Source organism: Trachurus trachurus (genome assembly GCF_905171665.1).
Source record: "Trachurus trachurus genome assembly, chromosome: 1".
In the NCBI taxonomy this organism is placed as follows: Eukaryota; Metazoa; Chordata; class Actinopteri; order Carangiformes; family Carangidae; genus Trachurus; species Trachurus trachurus.
The window spans coordinates 18379943-18402233 of NC_139891.1; the positions used below are offsets into that span (position 1 = coordinate 18379943).

Sequence of the window (22291 nt, forward strand, 5' to 3'; positions counted from 1 at the left end):
TAAAATGCACAGTTTAACATAGCACATTGTTGTTGAAGGTTTTGTGTCTGTTGTGTTTTTCTGTGTGTTAGAGAAAAGTTATTTCAAGTGTTGAGGTCACTTCCGTAGGTTTGAGAAGGTGGGCTGCCATATTGTGTAATGTTTTGATTGGTTGCCTGGTTACCTGACCGCTTAAGTCTGACGTGAGCGGAAGGAGCAAGGGATGCTGGGAAAAAGCCAAAGAAGCGAGTCGCGTGCAGCAACGAGGCGGCCGCTCCAGGTAGTTGACGAAGAATCCCCCTTCACTTCAAGATTGAGTTATCGTTTTAGTTATTGTCTCGTCTAAACACAAATGAACTGACAAAGCCACGACTGCGTGACGACGGACGGAGGTCGATACACGCAGGACGCTGGAGCTGGTGGCTGGCCCGGTGCCACTGAAGTAGGACTGCCAGGGAAGCCTCGCAGACCAAGCTACAGGTGATGAACGTGAAGCAGCCGGTGAGTCAAACATTGAACAATATGGCGGCGAATCCCACCAGACTCCAGGTTTTGAGCAATAGAAATATACACCTGTGTCATCCCTGAAGCCTAGACTGGTTAGAGCCTTAACTGTAAAACGTTACTGACCAGGGTGGCGTATGGTCGCGACACAAGTAAATGGTCAAGTGTGAGCTGTTGCTATTCTTGCGTCGCTGGTATGCAAAGAGAGATTGAAAAATATCACACACAGGCTCAGCAAACTTACAAAGTTAGAAGAAAAAAAACCCCTCTTAAATCATATGGGTTATTTGGTGATGTTTCACAGCAGGGAATCTCTTTGAGCGATTGTCCCTCTACAGTCAGGTGGCCTTGCCATCTCAAGAGGACATTCACTGTGGGTCAGTTGCCTCGGCTGCCTCCAACTCACTCTGAGACTGAAGTGGTGGGAATAAAGGAGTCCTCTTAGTCTACCAAGAGTCTTAAGTAGACTTACAGTTTTTACCTGGGCCTTCTGGTCAATCCCCTTCAGGGGCTACGTCTTTGAGTCAGCCTTCAATGGCTGAGAAAGCTCAGTTGTTCAAAGTGAGTGGTTTGGTGGTGCACAGTGGATTGCAGCTTGTCGTGTGGAGCATTAGATGTTGACAGATGGGAGGGAGGGCACGGGACGCTGTGGGGGACCAATGATTTATGGCTGGGCCTGGGACATTTAACGGGGTGCAAGTGCTGCGTCTAGGGGGACAATGATATGAGGACAATTGGAAAAAAAGAGAGAGATAAACAAAAGGGAATGAGTAAAAAGAGAAAGGAGGCGCTGCAAATTTGAACACTAATCATTAAAAGAGGATCTTGATCAACTCTGGCATTAAATTACAAGGTAAATGGTAAATAGACTGCACTTATATAGCACTTTTAGTCTTATCGACCACTGAAAGTGCTCGACACTACAAGCCACATTCACTCATTCACAGATCGCTTTTTTCTACACATACAGCACTTTTCTACCAACACACTCACACAAAAATATAGAAGAAGAACATCGGGGATAATTTGGGTTTCAGTATCTTGTCAGAGAGCACGTTGAGATGTGGACTGGAGAGAGAGCCAGGAATTGAACCACCTCCTCCACCTCTCGAGTCCAAGCTGCCTAAAATATTACCATGCGGTAAAATTTGCATTGTTGTTGTTGCACAGAATCACGGTGCCTCTATTAGAATAATCAGGAAACCTCAGGGGTCTAGAAAGTCAAATAAAGGCAAAGATACAAATTATTGATTGAAATTTAGTTCAATGTTATTTGCATTTAAACAACAGTTGTGTAACTACCTGCCTGACTGAAAATAAAACAAGGAAGAGAAAGGGTGAGAAAAATAGAACTGTATGCAGAGCACAAAGACACAGCAAGCACAGATGACCAGGCAAACATTATAACTGTAACTGTAGCATCTATTTCAGATTAGCAATGTGTCAAAAATGAAACAAGATCAATGAAAGAGTATGGTCATCCAGTATTTCCTTAAAAATTCTGTCAAGTGACAACTTAGAGATGTACCTAGGAATACCTGCTGCTTAATTATCTTTCTGCTGTTTAGTGTCAGGTATGCATACTCTTTGCTGTTTTAGCACCATAAAAGTGAGAAGAGAAACACAACCACAACAAGAAATATACTCAGGGAAAAAAAAAAAACTTCAGGAAACAAAGAGTGAAACCAGAAACACCTTTTCATTTCTATTATTTCATGTGTAAACTTGTAACTGTGTTGACCTTTGAGTGGTGATCTGAGGCTGTGTGGTTATTTTTTTCAAAAGTGACATGAGCTGTGTCAAGGACTTTGATTCTCGGAAACACAGGAGAACAACACGCAGAAACAAAGGTGGGAGAGAAAGATCATGTAATGAGCTGGTCAAGTTCAGTGAAGAAAAGAAGACAGGTGGTAAAGTGATGCCACATCTCATTCTGTGACAGTATATTGAGTGATTGGCAGAATGACAATTGGCTAAACCATTTTTTATGCTTGTAATTCTGGACCAATGCTACAATCTGACTCTAGTCTACAGTTACTCTACGTATGTCTTGGAACAATTAACAGATTGATGTTTTTTTAATCATTATCTCATCACTAGACGGTGATGCAGGCGAGTCCCAACAGTGCAAAGCCACAGATTGTCAATGTGACCCAGCACTATCAGTGTCATTATTCTTGATGCCCCCACACACCCAATTAGCCTCCGAAAACACTGTCGAGGTAAATCCAACCATCTTGCATTTGTTACAGCTGTGCCCTTCAGCCACTTTGAGGTGATGGACAGTGGACTACATGAGACGAGCTAAGGGACAGAATAAGTATTGATCAGGTCTCTTTTGTTCTACCCTCTTCTTCAAATCCAGATCTTAGTGAAACTGGGATCATGCCGTATAGTAAGTAAAGCCAACATTGAGGCTGAGAACAGTAGCAGGCTTGTTTTATGTTTTGTTGAGGTTACTTGGCAATGTCAGGTTGTGTTAGATATAAATTCTTTGTGTAGAGGATTGCAGACACGGAGGAGAGACAGTGTGGACTACTGCTGGCTCTGTGTGGTTTATCTACCCAGACTGACGCTTCCCATGTGAGACCATCTTGTCTCAGATGAGAGGAGGAGTTCTACACAGCAAAGATGCCTCATTCATTCATGTTATACACACAGATCTCATACAAATTTGTTTCTAAATAACTATTAAAGCAACTTTTGGGGGTCAATTTATCAATAAATCACTAGAAGATACTGCCTTGAAAGTGAGTTGAAGCAAACTGCTGCTATTCAGCATTGGTGCAGTTCATCTTTGGGTGGGTACCAGCATTAGAGCAGTGCAATAAACTGCCGGGCCTGAGAAGGGACTTTTACTGCTTGTCCTATCAGTGCTTTTTCTAAAGTTTCATGGCCTTTAGCCCAGGGCTTTGCGATTGATCATTATCCACACCTTCTCTTCCCCAAACCTGTAAGAGCTCAATGTTTGGCGGCTTTGTCTGCCTTCACTCCGCCTCTCTCTTATTCTTTGTCCCAGCTCTCTAATTTTCACTCGTAAGACAACGGCAAATGAAGAAGGACGATGATATGATCTCATGTAGACAACACAAGCACAAAGACGCACGGACGTTTTACAGTATGTGATCAGTCACACCAATTGTTGATTAAGCATTCTACACGGCAACTCCCAGAGGAGCCGTGCGCACAAGAAGGCCATCAGTCTCCGCTTAATGATCATCCTACCTCACAACCTCCGTTTAGTTTTATGTGCCACATCCAGCTAACGGTGAGATTAGTGCGCTCACTATCACACTCCCTAAATCCTTCTCTCTGCTGCTCGCAGTCCTGCCGAGTTGCCCCCTTTTCACCTGCCACGGCTTCTGGCTATGGCTGTATTCTGCCCAGGCTCCCTTGACCCAAGCTGGTAATGCATTACTCCCAAGATCAATTGATAGATTGGCCCTGTCGGAACAGCCGTAACTAAATCAGCTGCTCCTGATGATTCAGCACCAGCCGGGGAGCCGGGCCTGCTGTCACCAATCACCAGATCACCAGCAGCTGAGACAGGTATGGACATTCTCCTGTCACTTGAACCTAATTTATTGCCAGCTACCACATTGATTAACCTTGTGCTGTGGTTCAGGCTTCCTATAAAAATTTGTGTGTTGGGAGGGGGAAGTGGGGTGTGACTGAACTAGGAAGGAGGAGGAAACATAAGGCAACTGAATGTTTACATTACTTCTGTAAACTTTGTACAAAAGGATTTTCACTGAGCCATCAGGAGCAACTTTGTTCTAGCACTCTGCTGTGAGCGCAAAATATTTCTAACAAAAACATTTTACCATGTGTAGCTACAGTAGAGTCTACTTCAGTTACCTAAAATATTTCATTAACCATAATAATGTTAATAATTATATTTTCCCACTCATCTAGTTTTATGTCTGTACCATTATAACAATGTTTGGTCGAGACCTAACCTCTAGAGAAACAGGAAATATGCAACTTGCTGACTTGCTGTTTTTCAACCTTGGGGTCGGGACCCCACATGGGGTCACCTGAAATTCAAATGGGGTTGCCTGAAATGTCTAGTAATTGATAAAAATAAAAAAAATACCGATACATTTTTATTTTTTTAAAGCAGAAGTGAGTGATATATTTGTGTTAATATAAGTCTTAAATAGTTATATCTTCCGACAGCAATCACTTACATAGAGTGTTTGGACTGAAACACGGGTCTCTCAGTCCCTCTGCTCTGCTCTGAGCCGAAGAGAAAACATTTATCGTATCCTACAGTTTTTATCCAATGAGGAGAGAGAACGGCATGCAGGGCTGTGTGTGCAGCCAAGGAATGCCGTGAATGTGGTGACGTAGCGACGAGGACTGTTATGGTGCGTTCAAGGAAACTCGTATTTTTCCGACCGTGAAGTCGTACCAGTTCGATCTGGTACGAGTTCACCGGTCGGAAGTTACGAGTGGCCGTTATAGTGACTTTCACCGGTAAAACAGGTCGGAAAAACACGAGTGGGTTGCCTGGAACGCTACAAAGTCGTAAGTTGTGACTTGAAGCTGTAATTTACGATTTCAAAAGCCTGCCTGGAACGCAGCATTAGCGAAAACGACCGGATCACTCACTTCTGCTTTAACTAGGCTAATTATTCTTCTTTTTAAAACTATTATTAAAAACACCACACACAATCTTAAAAAACTGTATTCTATATTTTCACTTTCTCGAATATAAATGGAGTTTAAAATGCACCATATTAGGGCTGAAACGATTCATCGAGTTATTCGATTAACTCGATTACAAAAATGGCTCGAGGCAAAAAACTCTGCCTCGAAGCATCGTTATATTCCTATGTCGCGCAGCGATCTCGCGCAGGGATATTGTTCCACACACCACTAGCGCGTGATACACTCGGTGCGATGGCGGAGAGTCAGGATGTCCGTAAATGGCAGAGATAATCTAAAGTTTGGGATCATTACATACTCAAAAAGGAAGAGGACAAGGTGCAGTGTGTCTACTGCAGCGGCGCTGGCACCCGTAACCCCCCCCCCCCACAGCTCTCCCAGACCGTCATATGTAAACCTACCGTAACTTCTCAAAAAAAAAAAAGAAGCCGTGTCAACAGACTCCGGTCTCCTGTGCTGGACCGCGTCTGGCTGCAGGTTTAAAGCAAGTTCCTCTTAAAGCCCGTTTGAGCAGTTTGCTATGGTTCTCAAAGACCCGACCCGGTCCAATCCACAGGTGTTGAAGCCTGGACCTGATGCAGCTGCACTCACGTGCATGTATTCTCGGCTGGACCACGGCGAAATAAATAAATATATAAATAAAGAAGCCCGTGGTCCGACCTGACCCAATTTTTAATCAGAATTTTAATAATAGAAAACATCATTTGTTTTTTATGCCAAGTCTTGACTTATAATTGTATTATTTAGCCTACATTTATTAGAATTTTTTTTAAATATAAATTTGATATTGTTAACCTGTTTGGCTTGATAGGCTATTTTATATTCTTTGGTCTGGTAAATTTCAGAAGGAGCAAATGTCCAATCCTTATTTGTAATGTTGTATGTTTAAATTTACAGTAAGGTAACTGTGTTGTTACCTACTTGTTGGCACTTGCAATAAATGGGCTTTTTGGAGCCAATAAAAAAAGTCAAATGCTTGATCATTCAAAGCCACATCATTTTTGTTGTTTTGGTTGTTTAAAAAGGCAAAAAAAAAATCATCCGATTAATTGATTAATCGATCGATAAAGTGCTAGATTAATCGATTACAAAAAGAATCGATAGCTGCAGCCCTACACCATATAAAAATATCATGAGCCAAAAAAGGTTGGGAACCACTGGTCTATTAGGAAATACATGTATAGCAATGTCTAAGAGTCTGTGTTCTCATTTCCTGTGGAGAGACTGCATGTTATAATCAAAATCGTTACTCACATTATGAATCCACAGCATGTAGACACAATCAGAAGTTATCCATAGACTTTAAATGGCTTGATTTCTTTCAGCACACAGTTTCATGTAATGACAAAATGACAGAATGTAATTCTGGAGCAGAAAGTGTTTTATACGTGGCTCTGCAATAATGAGATGAGTCACAGCCCAACTAGTTGCCATTTTCCAGTCGTTTTCTATATGATTTGACTGGATTAGAGTGGAACCACATACTGTAAAGCAACATCTGAGGGTCACAATTGTGCATCTTTTGAGGCACATGTGATTGCGACCCATCAATGGCAAAAACCTTCTAAGTGGGCCCTAAAATACCTCAGGTAAGATATCTTCGAAATTAAAAGAAATGAATGTAAATTTTCTTAAGAGAAAATAAAAATCCATCCATCCATCCATTTTCATCCGCTTATCCGGAGTCGGGTCGCGGGGGCAGCAGTCGGAGCAGGGATCCCCAGACTTCCCTCTCCCCGGACACTTCCTCCAGCTCTTCCGGGGGGACCCCAAGGCGTTCCCAGGCCAGCCGAGTGACATAGTCACTCCAGCGTGTCCTGGGTCTTCCTCGGGGCCTCCTCCCGGTGGGACATGCCCGGAACACCTCACGAGGGAGGCGTCCAGGGGGCATCCTATACAGGTGCCCGAGCCACCTCAGCTGGCTCCTCTCGATGTGGAGGAGCAGCGGCTCTACTCCGAGCTCCTCCCGGGTGACGGAGCTCCTCACCCTATCTCTAAGGGAGCGGCCCGCCACCCTGCGGAAGAAACTCATTTCGGCCGCTTGTATCTGGGATCCCGTTCTTTCGGTCATGACCCAGAGTTCATGACCATAGGTGAGGGTGGGAACGTAGATCAGCCGGTAAATCGAGAGCTTTGCCTTTCGGCTCAGCTCCTTCTTCACCACGACGGACCGATACAATGACCGCATTACTGCGGCCGCCGCACCGATCCGCCTGTCGATCTCGCGCTCCATTCTCCCCTCACTCGTGAACAAGACCCCAAGATACTTAAACTCCTCCACCTGGGGCAGGAACTCTCCCCCGACCTGGAGGGTGCAAGCCACCTTTTTCCGGTCGAGAACCATGGCCTCGGACTTAGAGGTGCTGATTCTCATCCCAGCTGCTTCACACTCGGCTGCAAACCGCCCCAGTGCATGCTGAAGGTCCTGGCTCGAGGGAGCCAACAAGACCACATCATCTGCAAAAAGCAGAGATGAAATCAAGTGGCTCCCGAACCGTACCCCCTCCGGCCCTTGGCTGCACCTAGAAATTCTGTCCATAAAAATAATGAACAGAACCGGTGACAAAGGGCAGCCCTGCCGGAGTCCAACACGCACCGGGAACAGGTCTGACTTACTGCCGGCAATGCGAACCAAGCTCCTGCTCCGGTCATACAGGGACCTTACAGCCCTCAGCAGAGGGCCTCCGACCCCATACTCTCGGAGCACCTCCCACAGGATGCCACGTGGGACACAGTCGAAAGCCTTCTCCAAGTCCACAAAACACATGTGGACTGGTTGGGAAAACTCCCATGCACCCTCGAGCACCCTGCGGAGGGTGTAGAGCTGGTCCAGTGTTCCACGGCCAGGACGAAAACCGCATTGTTCCTCCTGAATCCGAGGTTCGACTATCGGCCGAATTCTCCTCTCCAGCACCCTGGAATAGACTTTCCCCGGGAGGCTGAGGAGTGTGATCCCCCGGTAGTTGGAGCACACCCTCCGGTCCCCCTTTTTGAAGAGAGGGACCACCACCCCGGTCTGCCAGTCCAGAGGCACTGTCCCCGACTGCCACGCGATGCTGCAGAGGCGTGTCAGCCACGACAGCCCTGCAACATCCAGAGACTTGAGGTACTCAGGGCGGATCTCATCCACCCCCGGTGCCTTGCCACTGATGAGCTTCCGGACTACCTCAGTGACTTCAGCTTGGGTGATGAATGAATCAACCTCTGAATCCTCAGCCTCTGCGTCCTCGACGGAAGGCGTGCCAGTGGGATTGAGGAGATCCTCAAAGTATTCCTTCCACCGTCCGACGATATCCCCAGTCGAGGTCAACAGCTCCCCTCCTCCACTGTAAACAGTGTTGGCGGAGCACTGCTTCCCCCTCCTGAGGCGTCGGATGGTTTGCCAGAATTTCCTCGAGGCCGACCGGTAGTCCTCCTCCATGGCCTCCCCGAACTTTTCCCAGACCCGAGTTTTTGCTTCCGTGACCGCCCGGGCTGCCGTCCGCTTGGCCTGCCGGTACCCGTCAGCTGCCTCGGGAGTCCCCCGAGCTAGCCAGGCTCGGTAGGACTCCTTCTTCAGCTTGACAGCATCCCTTACTTCTGGTGTCCACCACCGGGTTCGGGGATTACCGCCGCGACAAGCGCCGGAGACCTTACGGCCACAGCTCCGGACGGCCGCGTCAACAATGGAAGTGGAGAACATGGTCCATTCAGACTCAATGTCTCCAGCTTCCCTCGGAATCCGGTCAAAGCTCTCCCGGAGGTGGGAGTTGAAGACCTCCCTGACAGGGGATTCTGCCAGACGTTCCCAGCAGACCCTCACGATACGCTTGGGTCTGTTCAAAATTTAAAAACTTAACAGTAAAAAAGTTTTCATACTAGGACAGTGGGGAAAATAAGTATTTGATCCCCTGCTGATTTTGTGAGTGAGCTCCCCCTCAAAGAAATGGGCGGGCTATAGTTTTTATGGTTAGTTTATTCTAACAGAGAGAGACAGAAAATCAACAAAACATGCAGAAATAATATACCGGTTATCATAAAAGTTCTAAATTAATTTATATTTGATCAAGTGAAATAAGAGCAAAAATCAGCAGGGGATCAAATACTTATTTTCCCCGCTGTATACAGTAGCTATTCCTGTTTTTCAGAGACAAGTTGGAGATGGGTTCAACAGAGCTTTAGTTTGAATTTATCTAAGTATTTACAGTAACTTAAAGCATTCTGCATTATTTATTGAAAATACACTCCATGGGCAGACTTGGTAACAATGCCATCCATACTCTCTCTTGGTTGTTGTTGATTTACCCTCATTGGGGATGCTGAGCTGAGAAGTGGAAGTATTTTGTTCTTTGTGTCTCCGTGATTTACTCTATGTTCTTTGCTAGGACAGCCAGGGGCTGTCAACAATCTCCCAGCTGTAGCCTCTAAAACACAACTCATGGGCCTAATGAAGCAAGGCACAATTACTTTAGCAAAAAGCTGCCATGCCTTGAGAGGGGGAAAGGGCATCTGTTCATAAACACGTACACAACTTTAGCTTTTTCAAGAGTAATCAAAAGAAGTAAAGCTCTGTGGATTTAACACCATACTCTGCACTATACAGTACAGAGCTGCATCAGCCTTTACTGCTTTAAGCATCTAACAACCATCAGTGATTTTGCAGACCAATTCTCAATAGAACTAAGTAAGAGCCATATTAGGATGTGGTACTATGGCAACTGATACTGATACAAAGATACTACAGTTCTCCAAGTTAGACACGCACACCAAAGAAAGGTGTGAGGTTTCTGCGTTATGATTTCTATTATCATTAACATCAAAACACAACCTAACATTTTTATTAGAGTTGAAAACTACCACAATTTGTATTTTTTAAATGTTAAATTGACTGCAAAATCTGAAAATCTAATCCCCCTTTGGCTGTAGGCTGTGAAGTTGGGGAACTAGTGTGCAGTACAGCAGGACACCAAACCCCCTAACACGATAACAAAGACAGCAACAACAACAATTAGCACAGCTTTGAGATCAAATGAAGGTCATTGCCCTGAGTCACGCAGACACACACAATCATCCACAATGTAGAACTACTGATGGTTGTTGCACAGCAAATATTCTATCACAGCCAGTGAGGGTCTCTTATATGGTAAGGACCCTTTACTAATGGCCCCCTCATTGTTTCAGGACTACTTTATGAACAAAACCACCCAAACAAATACGTTACTAGACTGAAGATCACAGAGTATTGCACAGGACCTTTTGCCAACGGGAGAACTGATACTGTAGAGATCAATAGACAGCTGGCTTGCCAATTGCTCAGTGGCCACAAATGACACTTAATATATGCTGGATCGACCTTTAGTGCACCGTTTCAGCAGGTTGCACACTCAGGAAATCCAATGGCTTATCATTAAGATTACATTTTGGTCATTAAAGAAAAGCAGAGACATATTGCATTATGTAAGGTTAACTATTGTAGTTTATGTCGGGTTGGTAATAATGTTTATTTTAGAACTGCTTTTAGAGCTGCATGCAGGCTGGCCTAGATTTTCTCGGCAGTGAATGAGGTTCTTACGTGTTTCTCCCTTTAGTAAAAAAAATCCACTTCTTTACAAAACCTCTGGTCCCTTTCTTGAGACAGCAACACTAGTGATGGTCCACTACTGATCAGCAATTCACCTCTAAAGCATCGCCAGTTCCGATTTCGAGACAAAGGATTGTTTTACAAAACTGACGTACAGTAATGCATCTGCAAAACATGGACAAGATAAGACCCTCTTCAAAGAACACACTGCAGGGCTAATATGTTTTTATTTACCATCCGCAGCACAACTGAGGGACTGCATTAACACCTCCTGAGCTAATCCCTCCACAGATGCCTACAGGCAGATAGGCTACAATGACCAATGTGAGTCCCAGTTTAGAAGAATACATTGATACATTACAGTCATTTTGAACAGTCAAGGCCTATTAGGAGTTATCTAAAGCCCCCTTCTTAAGTGCCCAACAGTGGAAGTTATAAGCTTTGCCTTTTCAATTATGTACTGTAATACTGTATTTAGGGAAACTGAAAAATTGCCACGTTTCCTATACAGTATATCAACAGCATTCACTTCCTGGGTTGTATGGTGATGGAAAAAAGCGATATTCTTTATCGTTACACATATAATTAAATAACCATTTATGGTTGGTCTGTATATCTAAAATTAAGTATGTGGTGTATGACCATTTTGTTCCTAATCAGATGCCATTAATCTGTTAATTGACACTGAGTGCACCACATGCGGCCATATTCGTGTCTCATTATGTTTTAGTGTGTTTTAAGTTAGCCGTTTAATCTTGATTATTCTGCTCCCTGCTTTGTTCTGCGATTTATCCAGGTGCACACTTGAAAACAAACCTAACAGTGGTGTAACTGGCAGTGTGTTGCTGCCCTCTCTGGTTAAAATACTCAGGCCTATTTCACCTCTGACTACACTCAGCATCACTGATGGGTGTGGCGGAAACATGCTGACATCATGAGATCCTCGAACACACCTATCACAACAAGAAACTAAGAGTAAAAACTGTTAAAGTCAGTACAGACAAAGCTCCCTCTATGCACACAGATGACATGTGAGTGTACAGTATATACGTATGTGTAAGCAAATGTCATTATATCTCCTACGTATGAGTGAACTGGGCACGAGAGAGGAAGAATGGGTGCTCTTTTTTTTCTATGACTGAAGTGCTACCCATCAATATGTCTGTGCACGTCCCTATAGACAAATGAGGGAATGAGTCAAACACTTCAAACACATTTGGTTTTAGGATGATAAAAGGAGATCAGACATTTAATAGATTTGACTTTGAAAGTTTCGGAAATATTATGAGCTTCGATTTAATGACACAATCACAAAATCCTGCGCAAAGAACTGTCATGTGTGCAAGGTCAGCGGCTGAGTATCCAAATCCCCCTCTCTTTTCACTTATGTAGACACAGCTCACAGCTCACTATGCACAAAAGGGACGGTAGAGGTAGAATATAAATCACACATGTGTCATGATTAATCACTGTCTTAGCCAGTCTCATAACCTTTAAACAGCTGTGCCAATCAGAGGTGCAGGAAGAAAATGGCTAACCAAATGTGGAGTTAAGGTCTGAGCTGGCTGTTGTTGCCCAAGGAGGTTTAGAGCTACAACATGGAAAACTACTGTATACCTATATATTGCATATAATGTATATTTTTGGGGCTTTTTTTGCCTTTGATAGTGCAGGTGAAAGAGATAGGAAATGGGGAGGAAGAGAGAGGGGGAATGACATGCAGCAAAGGGCCACCAGGGTCGGGATTTGATCCAGGGCCAGCTGCAGCAAGGACTATAGCCTCTGCATATGGGGCGCCTGCTCTACCCTATTTTTGGAGCTACTAAAAGTCCTCTCATGTGTATTGAAATGAATTTTTATTTTACATCATTGTGGTCCACACAATTATTAATTATAATGAGCACATTTTGCTGGTAGCCCTTAATTGTTTTAATGTCATTCAGTGTTATTGTGTAGTCGTTTTTGTTGAACAGCTATTGAGCTGAAAATAGACTTGCACCTCTGACATCTATTCTCAGCACCTCACCAAAGTTCCAACACCTCGGCTTTCACTGTCTCATCTACTCCCACCTCTGCACCTGTCGCACTACTCTGAGAAGAAAAGTATCAAAGGGATCGACAAAGAGTTATCCAAGGTAAGGGAATTACCAACGTGTTGTAACGTGGCTTCAACTAGTCTCTGCGTGGCCCATAAAAACATATGCCTGCATGTCAAACAAAATGACATGATTCTAGTTGAGTAATGCTGACACAGTCTCATGAGAAGGCTGTTGCTTTAGGTGTTAGACGTGAAGCTTGATAGGAAATGAAAATATAGCAATAAAAAGCAGAAAAGACAGTGGAGATTGGCAACATGTGTGTCTGCTTCCTTGGTGTGTGCGCAGTCAAATAGGTGCATGCACAAATGAGCATGTCTGCAGCTGCAATTAGCTAATGACCGTCAGATAATCAGAAAGACAACTCACGTTGTTCATGTACTCGCTCAACAAGTCTTGAAGGGCCTGTCGAACGGCATTGCACTCGGCCACGATGCGCTCACGCCGGTCATCACGTGTGCACGAGGAGTCAGCCATTAGTGCGGCACCACTGATGATGCTCTCCAAGCGTTCCTCCAGAGAGGGCCGGAAACGGGCCTCGCTGAACGTCAAAGGGTCCAGGATGATCTTGTTCTGTAGGGCAAAAAGACAAGAAGAAGGTCAGGACAGTGAAACAGATGTTTTTTCGGAGAAGTGAAGCTCCAAGTTGGAGCCTCCACCTGTGGAGCAGATCAGCGGCTCGTCACGGAGACACCACCCCGTCCAGAGAGCTCGTCAGCCGGCCAACCTCCCGACCTCGTCCCGGTAGAAAAGACGACCGCTAATTAGTAGTTACATTCTTTTTAGGAGATAAAAGCTGGTCTCATTGATGAAATATAACAATTGTCGCATTAATTTGTTTGAATTAAAAGTGAAGCTTCATGTGTTTTGGACACAGGAGCAGCACTGCCTGGGGGCTCTGTACAGAAATCACCACATTTACATCAATAAATAAATGTTTTACAATGAACCGATCAGTCTTCATTAAATTTTATTTTATTTTATTAAGTTAACGTGGTTTTGAATAGAGGATCTATGGCAAAAGCTCGTCACGTCTGCTTATGTGAAAGCCAGCAGAGACTACTGATGACGTATGTGATTGTTGGGGTTGACTTTCAACCCTACTCCTTGTAGCTCCGTTTCAAGGGCAAGGGTTAAGGGCTAGGGCTAGGGCTAGGGGTAGGGGTAGGGATGAAAAATAGAACATGAAATTTCAAAAATGAAATGTAGTAAATGAAGTGTTTTGTAATAAATCCCCTTATGAAGAAAATTACATTTATTACAATTTTTTTTTACAAAAATTTACAAGTAACAGATTTTTTTTTGTTAAATATATTTTTGGGGGGGTTTGCCTTTGAATTCAGGACTACTTGCCTTTAATCGATAGCACAGTCGAGAGAGAGACAGGAAATGGGGAGGCAGAGAGGGGGAATGACATGCAGGAAAGGGCTGCCCGCTGCGGGATTCGAACCGGGCTGTCTGCAGTAAGGACTGTAGCCTCAACATGGGTTGACAGTTTTAACGTTATGTAAAAGCCATCTTTGTATCGTGCTGCTGAGAAATCTTCTTAATTAGTGCCATAGGCAGATAGCCTCAGCCCATCCTGCCTTAACACTTTGCACCTCAAGAGGCGGCAGTGAGTCACTGTAGCGTTCAGTCTGTTCTCAGTCCAACCAAGAGGATAAGCAAGCAGTGACTGCAGGAGGGCGATAAACCTGTGTTGCAGCATTCATGCTTTCCAACAGTTCAGCTATCAGAGCTGCTGCTCGAGCTGCCCTCCCCTGCGTTCCTCAACCTCTTGTGGCCCATCGTCTAGCCTGCCACCGCTACATCTACCCTGACTATCTAAGTGGGCAGACTGGAAAGTTGTGGACAAAGTCAATGCCTTGTTTCTGCTGAATGTTTGTATAGTTGTGCATATTTGCTATTGCCCCCCCCCCCCTCAAGAAGCGTATGCCTCTTGTCAGGCCATCATTGTAAATAAGAACTTGTTCTTAATTGATTCTGCCTGGTTAAATAAAGGTTAAATAAATAAAAAAAATAAGAAAATAGCTGAAGAAAATAACTTTCCAGTTACACAATTGGCAAAGGTAAACCTGTGTCAGAAACATTATTCTCAAATACATGTAGATCTGGCACATGCCAACAACTGCCTTCTTGCAGCTTTCACTTTTAAAAACAGGATTACAGTAAAAACTGTTCTTTTTACAACAGTGTTTGGTTAAGTTGTGTGTGTGTGGGCACATGTGTGTGTGTTTGTGAGTGTATATGTAGGGATACAGTATGTGCAGTTTTCATTTGTATACTCTACACGTCTTGATTGCACCATCATTGCACTTTCTCATCTATTTCACTTTGCACTTTGCTTTTGCACTTGTAATTATATGTTGTAAAGCACACTGAGTTTGCCTTCTGCATGAAGTACACTTATAAATAAAGTTTGATTTGATTTATATTTCTAACTACTTACTGGTAATAGGTTGATGTGTAATATTGCACCATGTGCTGTCTATTTCCTGTCTCTTCACCATCACAAAAGCACAGAAATGCTCCAAAAGTAATAATCAAAAACAAAATATTACTATTATGTTGTCTTATGAAATGTATTTTTCACAGCAGTTTGTGTTATGATAGTTTAAAAAAACATGGGCAGGCTGGACTCAATCTTATGTGTTACACCTGAGGTGCCCTCTGAGTTGATCTAACATATTTTCATAAAGCACACTAAATATTGCTTTGACACAGAGATACAACAAAAGGTGTTGATTTTCCAGCCTTTTAGCTGCAATGATAAATGCAGCTGGTACCATTTACAGGGTTTTTCAAGTGAATAACAGCTCATGTTGATGAAAAGGAAACAAACTCGTAATGAGTTTGTTTGTAAGTGAGCTATGATGATTCTGCATTATGTCCAAAAAATGACTCAGCGGAAAGGATGCAAGAAATAAAAAACAATATATATATAAATATAAAAATAAAACAGACGACTGCAGCAGATACTGTATCTTAAAAATAATGACAATTTCTAAGGTGAATTTATATTTTTCTTACACAGATTCCATTCACATCTCGAAGTAAAAATACCTATGACTCATGATTCAAACTGATACTGTATACAGAAGAAGGCAATAGTGCTCAGTTTAAACACATACAGTATGTGTTTATCTCCTTAGTTTTCTCCAGCAATAACAAATACTACGATAATAAAGTCATTTATTTTAATGTTGCCATATCTTGTTTTGTTCAATTAAGAGAGATAGGAATACCCATGGCTCAGTGAATACAGACACCAATTCTTGAAGCAGAACAACAACATGTGCCTCGCAATTTCCTGCAAATGGGGTTTTATCATATCCCCTTTCCATCTATTCACGGGGGAACATTTACTTAATAGCAATTCAAGGTTAGTCTTTCCATCCTAAGGTTCAGCAAAAACCAATTAAGTCACAAGCTTGTTTAGCTTTAGTGCCCAGACCCAACCAAAGTTGAATTCCAATGTCATCTAAGCCACAAATACAACAAACATCCACCTATGACTCTGAGGGAAGAAGCCTCAAGATGTGACATAGCTCTGTGGCATACTGGCAAGTGTTAGGTAATAGCACAGAGTAAAGATGCAGTGTTTGGTCTCTCTTCAGGCAGTCTGATCCTGGGGCAGTGTGACAGACTGTCAAATGATGTATAATAACATGCAAGGTAAGGGAGAGGAAGTGCAACAAGCATGACCTACTTTTGGTCTGCAGCTGGCAGTAAAGTGTAGTAAATGGAGTTAAAAAAAAGGAGAAGAAGAAAACAAAGGGGGAAGGAATGAAGAGTTTGGGGGCTATGGAAAATAAACACAAAAACAAGAAGTAGATATAGATGAAGATGGAAATGCAAAAGGAGTAAAATAGATCAATATAAAATATAAAATGTCTGAGAAAAAGACAGACAACACAGTTCAACACATAAAACAATGATGTTTTTTTTTTATATTCTGTATCTGCCCCAAACTTTTGGAATGTGACCTACACACAGGGAGATATCTCATAGTAATGACCTTGTAAACTCATGACATGGCTAACAGAGAGTTTGAGAATGTTCTTGTACCTGTGCATTTCCTTCAGAATATTATGATAAAGGCCTAAGAAATGTATAATGTATGACCTTCATGTAACTTGTTTCATGTAGGCTTGGAACGGGCCAGATGAGACAGGTTTACTGTCCGGCAATGCATTTTCTTATGACAGAGGAGGGCTAGCAGCTTAGTCCGATGCTTTCTGTATCCAGACCAATCTGTGTATCAGTGTCATGGTGGTGAAAGGTAGATTCATCCTGCAAACTAATATGTTTGGGCCTTGTAAGTGATGTGTTTGTGCCTCTCATTTCACCAAGTAATAGAAATTTGATATCTACTTGTCTACTTAGCACTGTCTGATGAGTGGCCTCTAGTAAATCATATCCTTAGTCCACTGCCATTATGAAACAAAACAAGAAATAAAAGAACACAGGCAGCTACTATTAATGTTAAGAGATCTGTTCCATTTACATCACTCAATGATATTGATATGCCCCAGTGCCATAAAACCAAGGAGATAATAAAGAAAATTAGATCAAATGTTGATGCGGAGTCAGATGGCTCAACCAAGCATTGGCGATGTGATAACAGTTCAGGATATAAAGTTGTATCCGGAACAGGCACTAGAACTTCTGTTTTTATCTTCGTTCAAGATATTAAGTAACGGGTATAATTACAATATCTGGCACATAACCACTACAACTTTGTTTTTTGTTTTTTGAACTGTTGTCATTGTATTATTATATCTGGGGGGGTTTACCACCCAAAAAAGTGTTTTTATTACCCTGTCTCACGTTCTTCTTGTGATTCTAGGCACGTTTGGTATAGGTCTGTTGTATGATTTATGTGCATTGCCCAGGTGCATTGTGATGCTGTTGAGTTTTGTGATGCAGTGGTTTGGAGCCCAAGACAAGTTACTCCTGTGGGACAATGTTTACCTTACCTTGCCGTATGCTACCTTACCTTAATTTACAGTACCTTACTTTATGGTCATTACTTATAACCGAGTTTCTTTTATTATAAATGCCTTTGCTTTTAAGATCATAAAGTATAATACGTATGCTGTTCTATGGGTAATCATAAAAACATTTTCAGGGAAGACAATGCAAATTCAGATTTTGCATTGAGAGAAATCTCAATTTTCAATTCTAATTCCAGTTCCAATTAATTTGAAGCACATTGTAATGACAAAAGTCCCCCAAATCCCCTGTTGCTTGTATTTCATTGTTGTGGAATAGCATTCCTTATGTTGACATCTACATCACAATTAGACCTTTACGAAGCATAAAGCAACACAACATAGCTGTAGCTACGTCTCAACGCAGTAACATGCCAAGAAGAAAAGAACATGAAGGGAAACTGAGAATTTTCCCCAAGGACTCTACTCCATTGTTATTCCACACAGGGCGTCTGGTTGCAATTATCACTGGGAGTTTGGAATAGGCAGAGTAGAAAGTGTAGCAAATGGTGGGTTGACAAAGGCTTGGATGTTTTCAAGGTAACTGGCTATGGCTGAAGTCATCCTTCAACAAACTCACAAATGTGACTGATATATAAGTTCCCTTAGTGTGTTTCTCACAGTTAAGCTCCTACTTTGAGATGTCTGTTGTCTTTAAAGCTAACTATCAGCTGCTTTGTTGGTTGGTGTTTGCTTCAGGGCTCAAACTAGAGATTTTAATAAATTACAGTGTTTGTTTTTATTCTTCGTAGCTCATAAATGCTCTGGGGCCTCATTTATAAAACTGTGCATAGGACCCTTACTAAAAGTGTATGTTCACCCAAAAGCCACAGTTTGTGTGCACCAAAAAATATTCAGATTTATAAAACCCTTCTTACACATACTTGTAGTGTTGCTCTCGTCAACGAAAATCATGAGGAAATATCAGCGTCAACTAACCCTTATCATGTGACGAAAACGAGACAGGATGCAACGTAAATGGTGGTCATGCGACGATAACTATAATGTTATACTGTTGACGAATAAAAACAAGACTAATAATTATTATTATTTTGCAGTTTCTGTTTCCTAGGCAGGCAACATCACTTCCTCAATCCCCACTTGTGGCTTTATAACATATTATATGCTAAATATAGTGTGTGGGTCCCGTTTCTTTTATCAACAAAGGAATATCAACTCAGAGCCACACATCTTCGTAGCAGTGACAGTAAGTCTGGATATTGTTTATTCTACCTGTAAACAGCGTGTCAATTTGACTCTTGTGCAAGAATTTGTACAACAGCTCTGTTTACAAACATGTCGGTTCTTGAAATAAACAAACCCCTCGGTGTATGTTTGAATAGCCATCTGACGTTGTCTGTGGGAAAAAAAAAAAGTTTTGTGGGATGTAAATAGCCTAAAAAGCATAAGATCAGTCCACTCCCATTCATCACTGCTGTGGCGATGCAGGGACAGACAGATCTACTGCAAAACAGGAGCAATTAAAAAGAAAATCTTTAGATTCATTCTTTTAGACCTAAAGTATTAGGTTGAATTTGCCTGGAATGGTCCTTTAAATAGGACTGATAACAAGACAACAGAGTGTAACAATGGTGCGAAGGATTACTGGCTTTTTTCCAGACTTTGACATTTAATTGACTCTTGATCATATGTTCACAGTATCTTAGGGAAATATCTAGTTATTTACACCGTGTTAGGCAGACTGGATGCTTTATTCCATGCAGCTGCACCATCCTCTCCTCCTCCTGCGCTCCGGGAGCAGACAATACGATAGTGAGACAGTGGTGATTAAATATATAAAAGGAATTTTGATTATTTTTGGTGTTTATGAAACAATTACTCAGTCCTAGTGCAAAACAACGCAGTTGAATTAATCTAAAAAACATCGATCTGACGCATGATACGGGTTGAAATTAAACGTGTGAGGGGCAATAGTAAAAACATAATAATTTTTCTCACACTACATGTCTACAATATGACTTCAGTTCACCACCGTCCGTGTCGCCAATTCGCCTTTTCTCCAGAATATGTGTACGCATGGGTCAGAGTTTGCTAAGGGGTGTGTACATTCTCCTGTCAAGTTTGTTTTTCATGGATCACAACCTCCCCGTGGAAAGTGACGTACGCCACTTTCAGGCCCCGTTTTGTGCATACGCCACGTTTATAAATGAGGAGGTCCCTGAACATGCAGTAGCCTATATTTCACACTCTAAGACTAAAATTACGTTATATGATCTCTATCAAGAATGTTTTAACTTCTACACCTCTTCAGAAGTTAACAGAGCAGGATTCACTTGTAAGTAGTGTGCTAAGAAGATCTCAGTGTAATGTTCAAGGATAATTCGCTGACACTGAATTTTGAAGCTTTTCTACAGCACAAGGCATGTCAAAATCTTAGAGCACTTCAAAAGAGTAAACCTATCTCAACGTATTGCTGGGTCAAAAGTACAGCCATCTTGTGGCAAGTGTCATCTTTTGACTTAAGATTTTATACTGTATGCTCTGTGTGGTTTTGGAAAGCATGTAGGGTTTTTGCAGAAAACAGTTAGACACATCTTACCTTCAGGGTGATGAAAGAGATGAAATGAAAGAGAATTATTGTTTTTATGTTTGGGTTGGGTTTTTTTTGGTTTGTTTGTTTTGCCCTCTCAGTTCTGGGCCAAGCTTCAAGCCCATAATTATGTGAATGTACCATTTGATTCTGACAGTGTATCAGAGCCACAGGCAACCTTATGTTTGCCCTACAAGGGGTGAGGTTATTAGTTTGACCCCACTTTGGGGCATCAACCAGTGAGACAGGGCACACGTCACATCAGCCTTTGTCAAATTTGCCTTCCAGGACTTTCCGATATTTGATGACAACTATTTTGTCTAAGGGGGAAGTTCAACAAAGTCTTGAACATAGCACTCTGTTGCCTGGGGGCCCTGTTCCAGGGTTAAGGCTGTCTGGTTGTGACTACTACACTGTTTGACAAAGCTCTGCCCACACTGGCCCAGCAGGGGCAGTAGTCATAACCCACTCTCTGATTGATTAAGCTAATGAAGAGTGCTTGGCTCAGGGTTAGGGTTTGGCCTTCTATTGTCACAGAGTGAAAGGCAACAAGAAGTGCTTTGAAAAAGCCTATTTGTGTGGGTGGAGCAAGAGTGGATTAGTACACTCACTTTAAACCCACTAATTGTCAAACTGAAATAAGAAGTACTGTAACTGAAATCTACAGATGAGTGGGTACATGTGAGTTTATTTACATGAGTGATCATGCAACAAATAACACTAAATCTGGGCACACACAATAATAAGATCCTCTTAACTACAGTATATGAATTCTGATTAATTGAGCCTTGTGGTGGCTCAGGCAGGTAAAGACGCTGTTATTATGTTGTCAACTTCATACAGTAGTTGTTCTATTATGTACAAGAGGAGGTCCAAACAGGCATCACTCTACCAGTGCTACCAATGTCTGTACTGCACTGTACTACTCTTTTCCCACAACAATTCAACTACCTGCCTAACATCAAATACTCATTCTTATGTTGCCCACATTTCCTTTCTAAACTGACAATTCAAAGTCGCCGAGCAACTGGCCACTTGTATGTGTGTTTGAATTTGTACAAAGTGCTTTGCTGGAAAGATGCAGCATGTGCAGACTTTCCTGAACCTAAATGATAGAGCAGTACTGATAAAGAACACACACCAGGACCAGGAGATTTGCTTACCTGTGTGCTCTATAATTTGGCTTGATTGTGTATCAATTGTACCAACAAATTATTCCACCTTATAACTATTCACCACTGGAATTGCAACATTGTATGAAATCCACTAAGGGCTTTAAAAAAAAATTCTACATTTGCCCTGTCTGTAATAGCTTTTCATGTATGCATTCATGCACCTGGTCAACCTCCTGGAGTACACTGAATATTTCAAGGGTGAGCTTTTATCATGTATTTATATTGGAAAGTAAGGTAAACTAAGTAGTGTTGAATCTTTTATACCAAAAACAGTAGGACATCTGAGCAAAGAGGCCTCAGTACAAGTTATCTTTACAATATATGATCTACTAAACTGAGCTGAATGTTTCATAAAATACTTGACAGTGTTTAAATAAAAAAGAAAATATTTTGTGAACGCATGTGGACAGTAAAAAAAAGTTGTTTCTGTGGGTCTCATGGGTCAACAGACGTGAGGTAAAAAAAACAATGAATCCACACTGAAATATTTTAACAGCACATAGAGGAAGAGTTACAGTTGTGTGACTGAGAGGATTAAATCTGTTGTTGTTGTCTTTGTGGCAATAATTTTAATGAACCTTGGCAAAGTAATTTCTTGATTAAAATGTGAAAATTCATTTTTCATCAAATCATCAAATCAACTTTACTTTGTCACAGGAGATGATGTACTATGTGCTCCCTGGTGTTTGAAGCTCATCTGTTTGAAATTCACCTTGATGAAAACACAACTGGATTTTTCTGAAGGGAAACATCATTTTCAT

General features: G+C 42.1%; 1 protein-coding gene across 1 annotated transcript in view; it reads right to left on the minus strand.

Annotated features, from left to right (window-relative positions):
• ctnna2 (catenin (cadherin-associated protein), alpha 2) overlaps nt 1-22291 on the minus strand; it is a 327581-nt gene that overhangs the window by 216688 nt on the left and 88602 nt on the right. The window contains exon 7 of the mRNA XM_083981885.1: nt 13180-13383. Within this exon, the coding sequence (XP_083838011.1) occupies nt 13180-13383 (204 nt within the window). The remainder of the gene's footprint in view (nt 1-13179; nt 13384-22291) is intronic.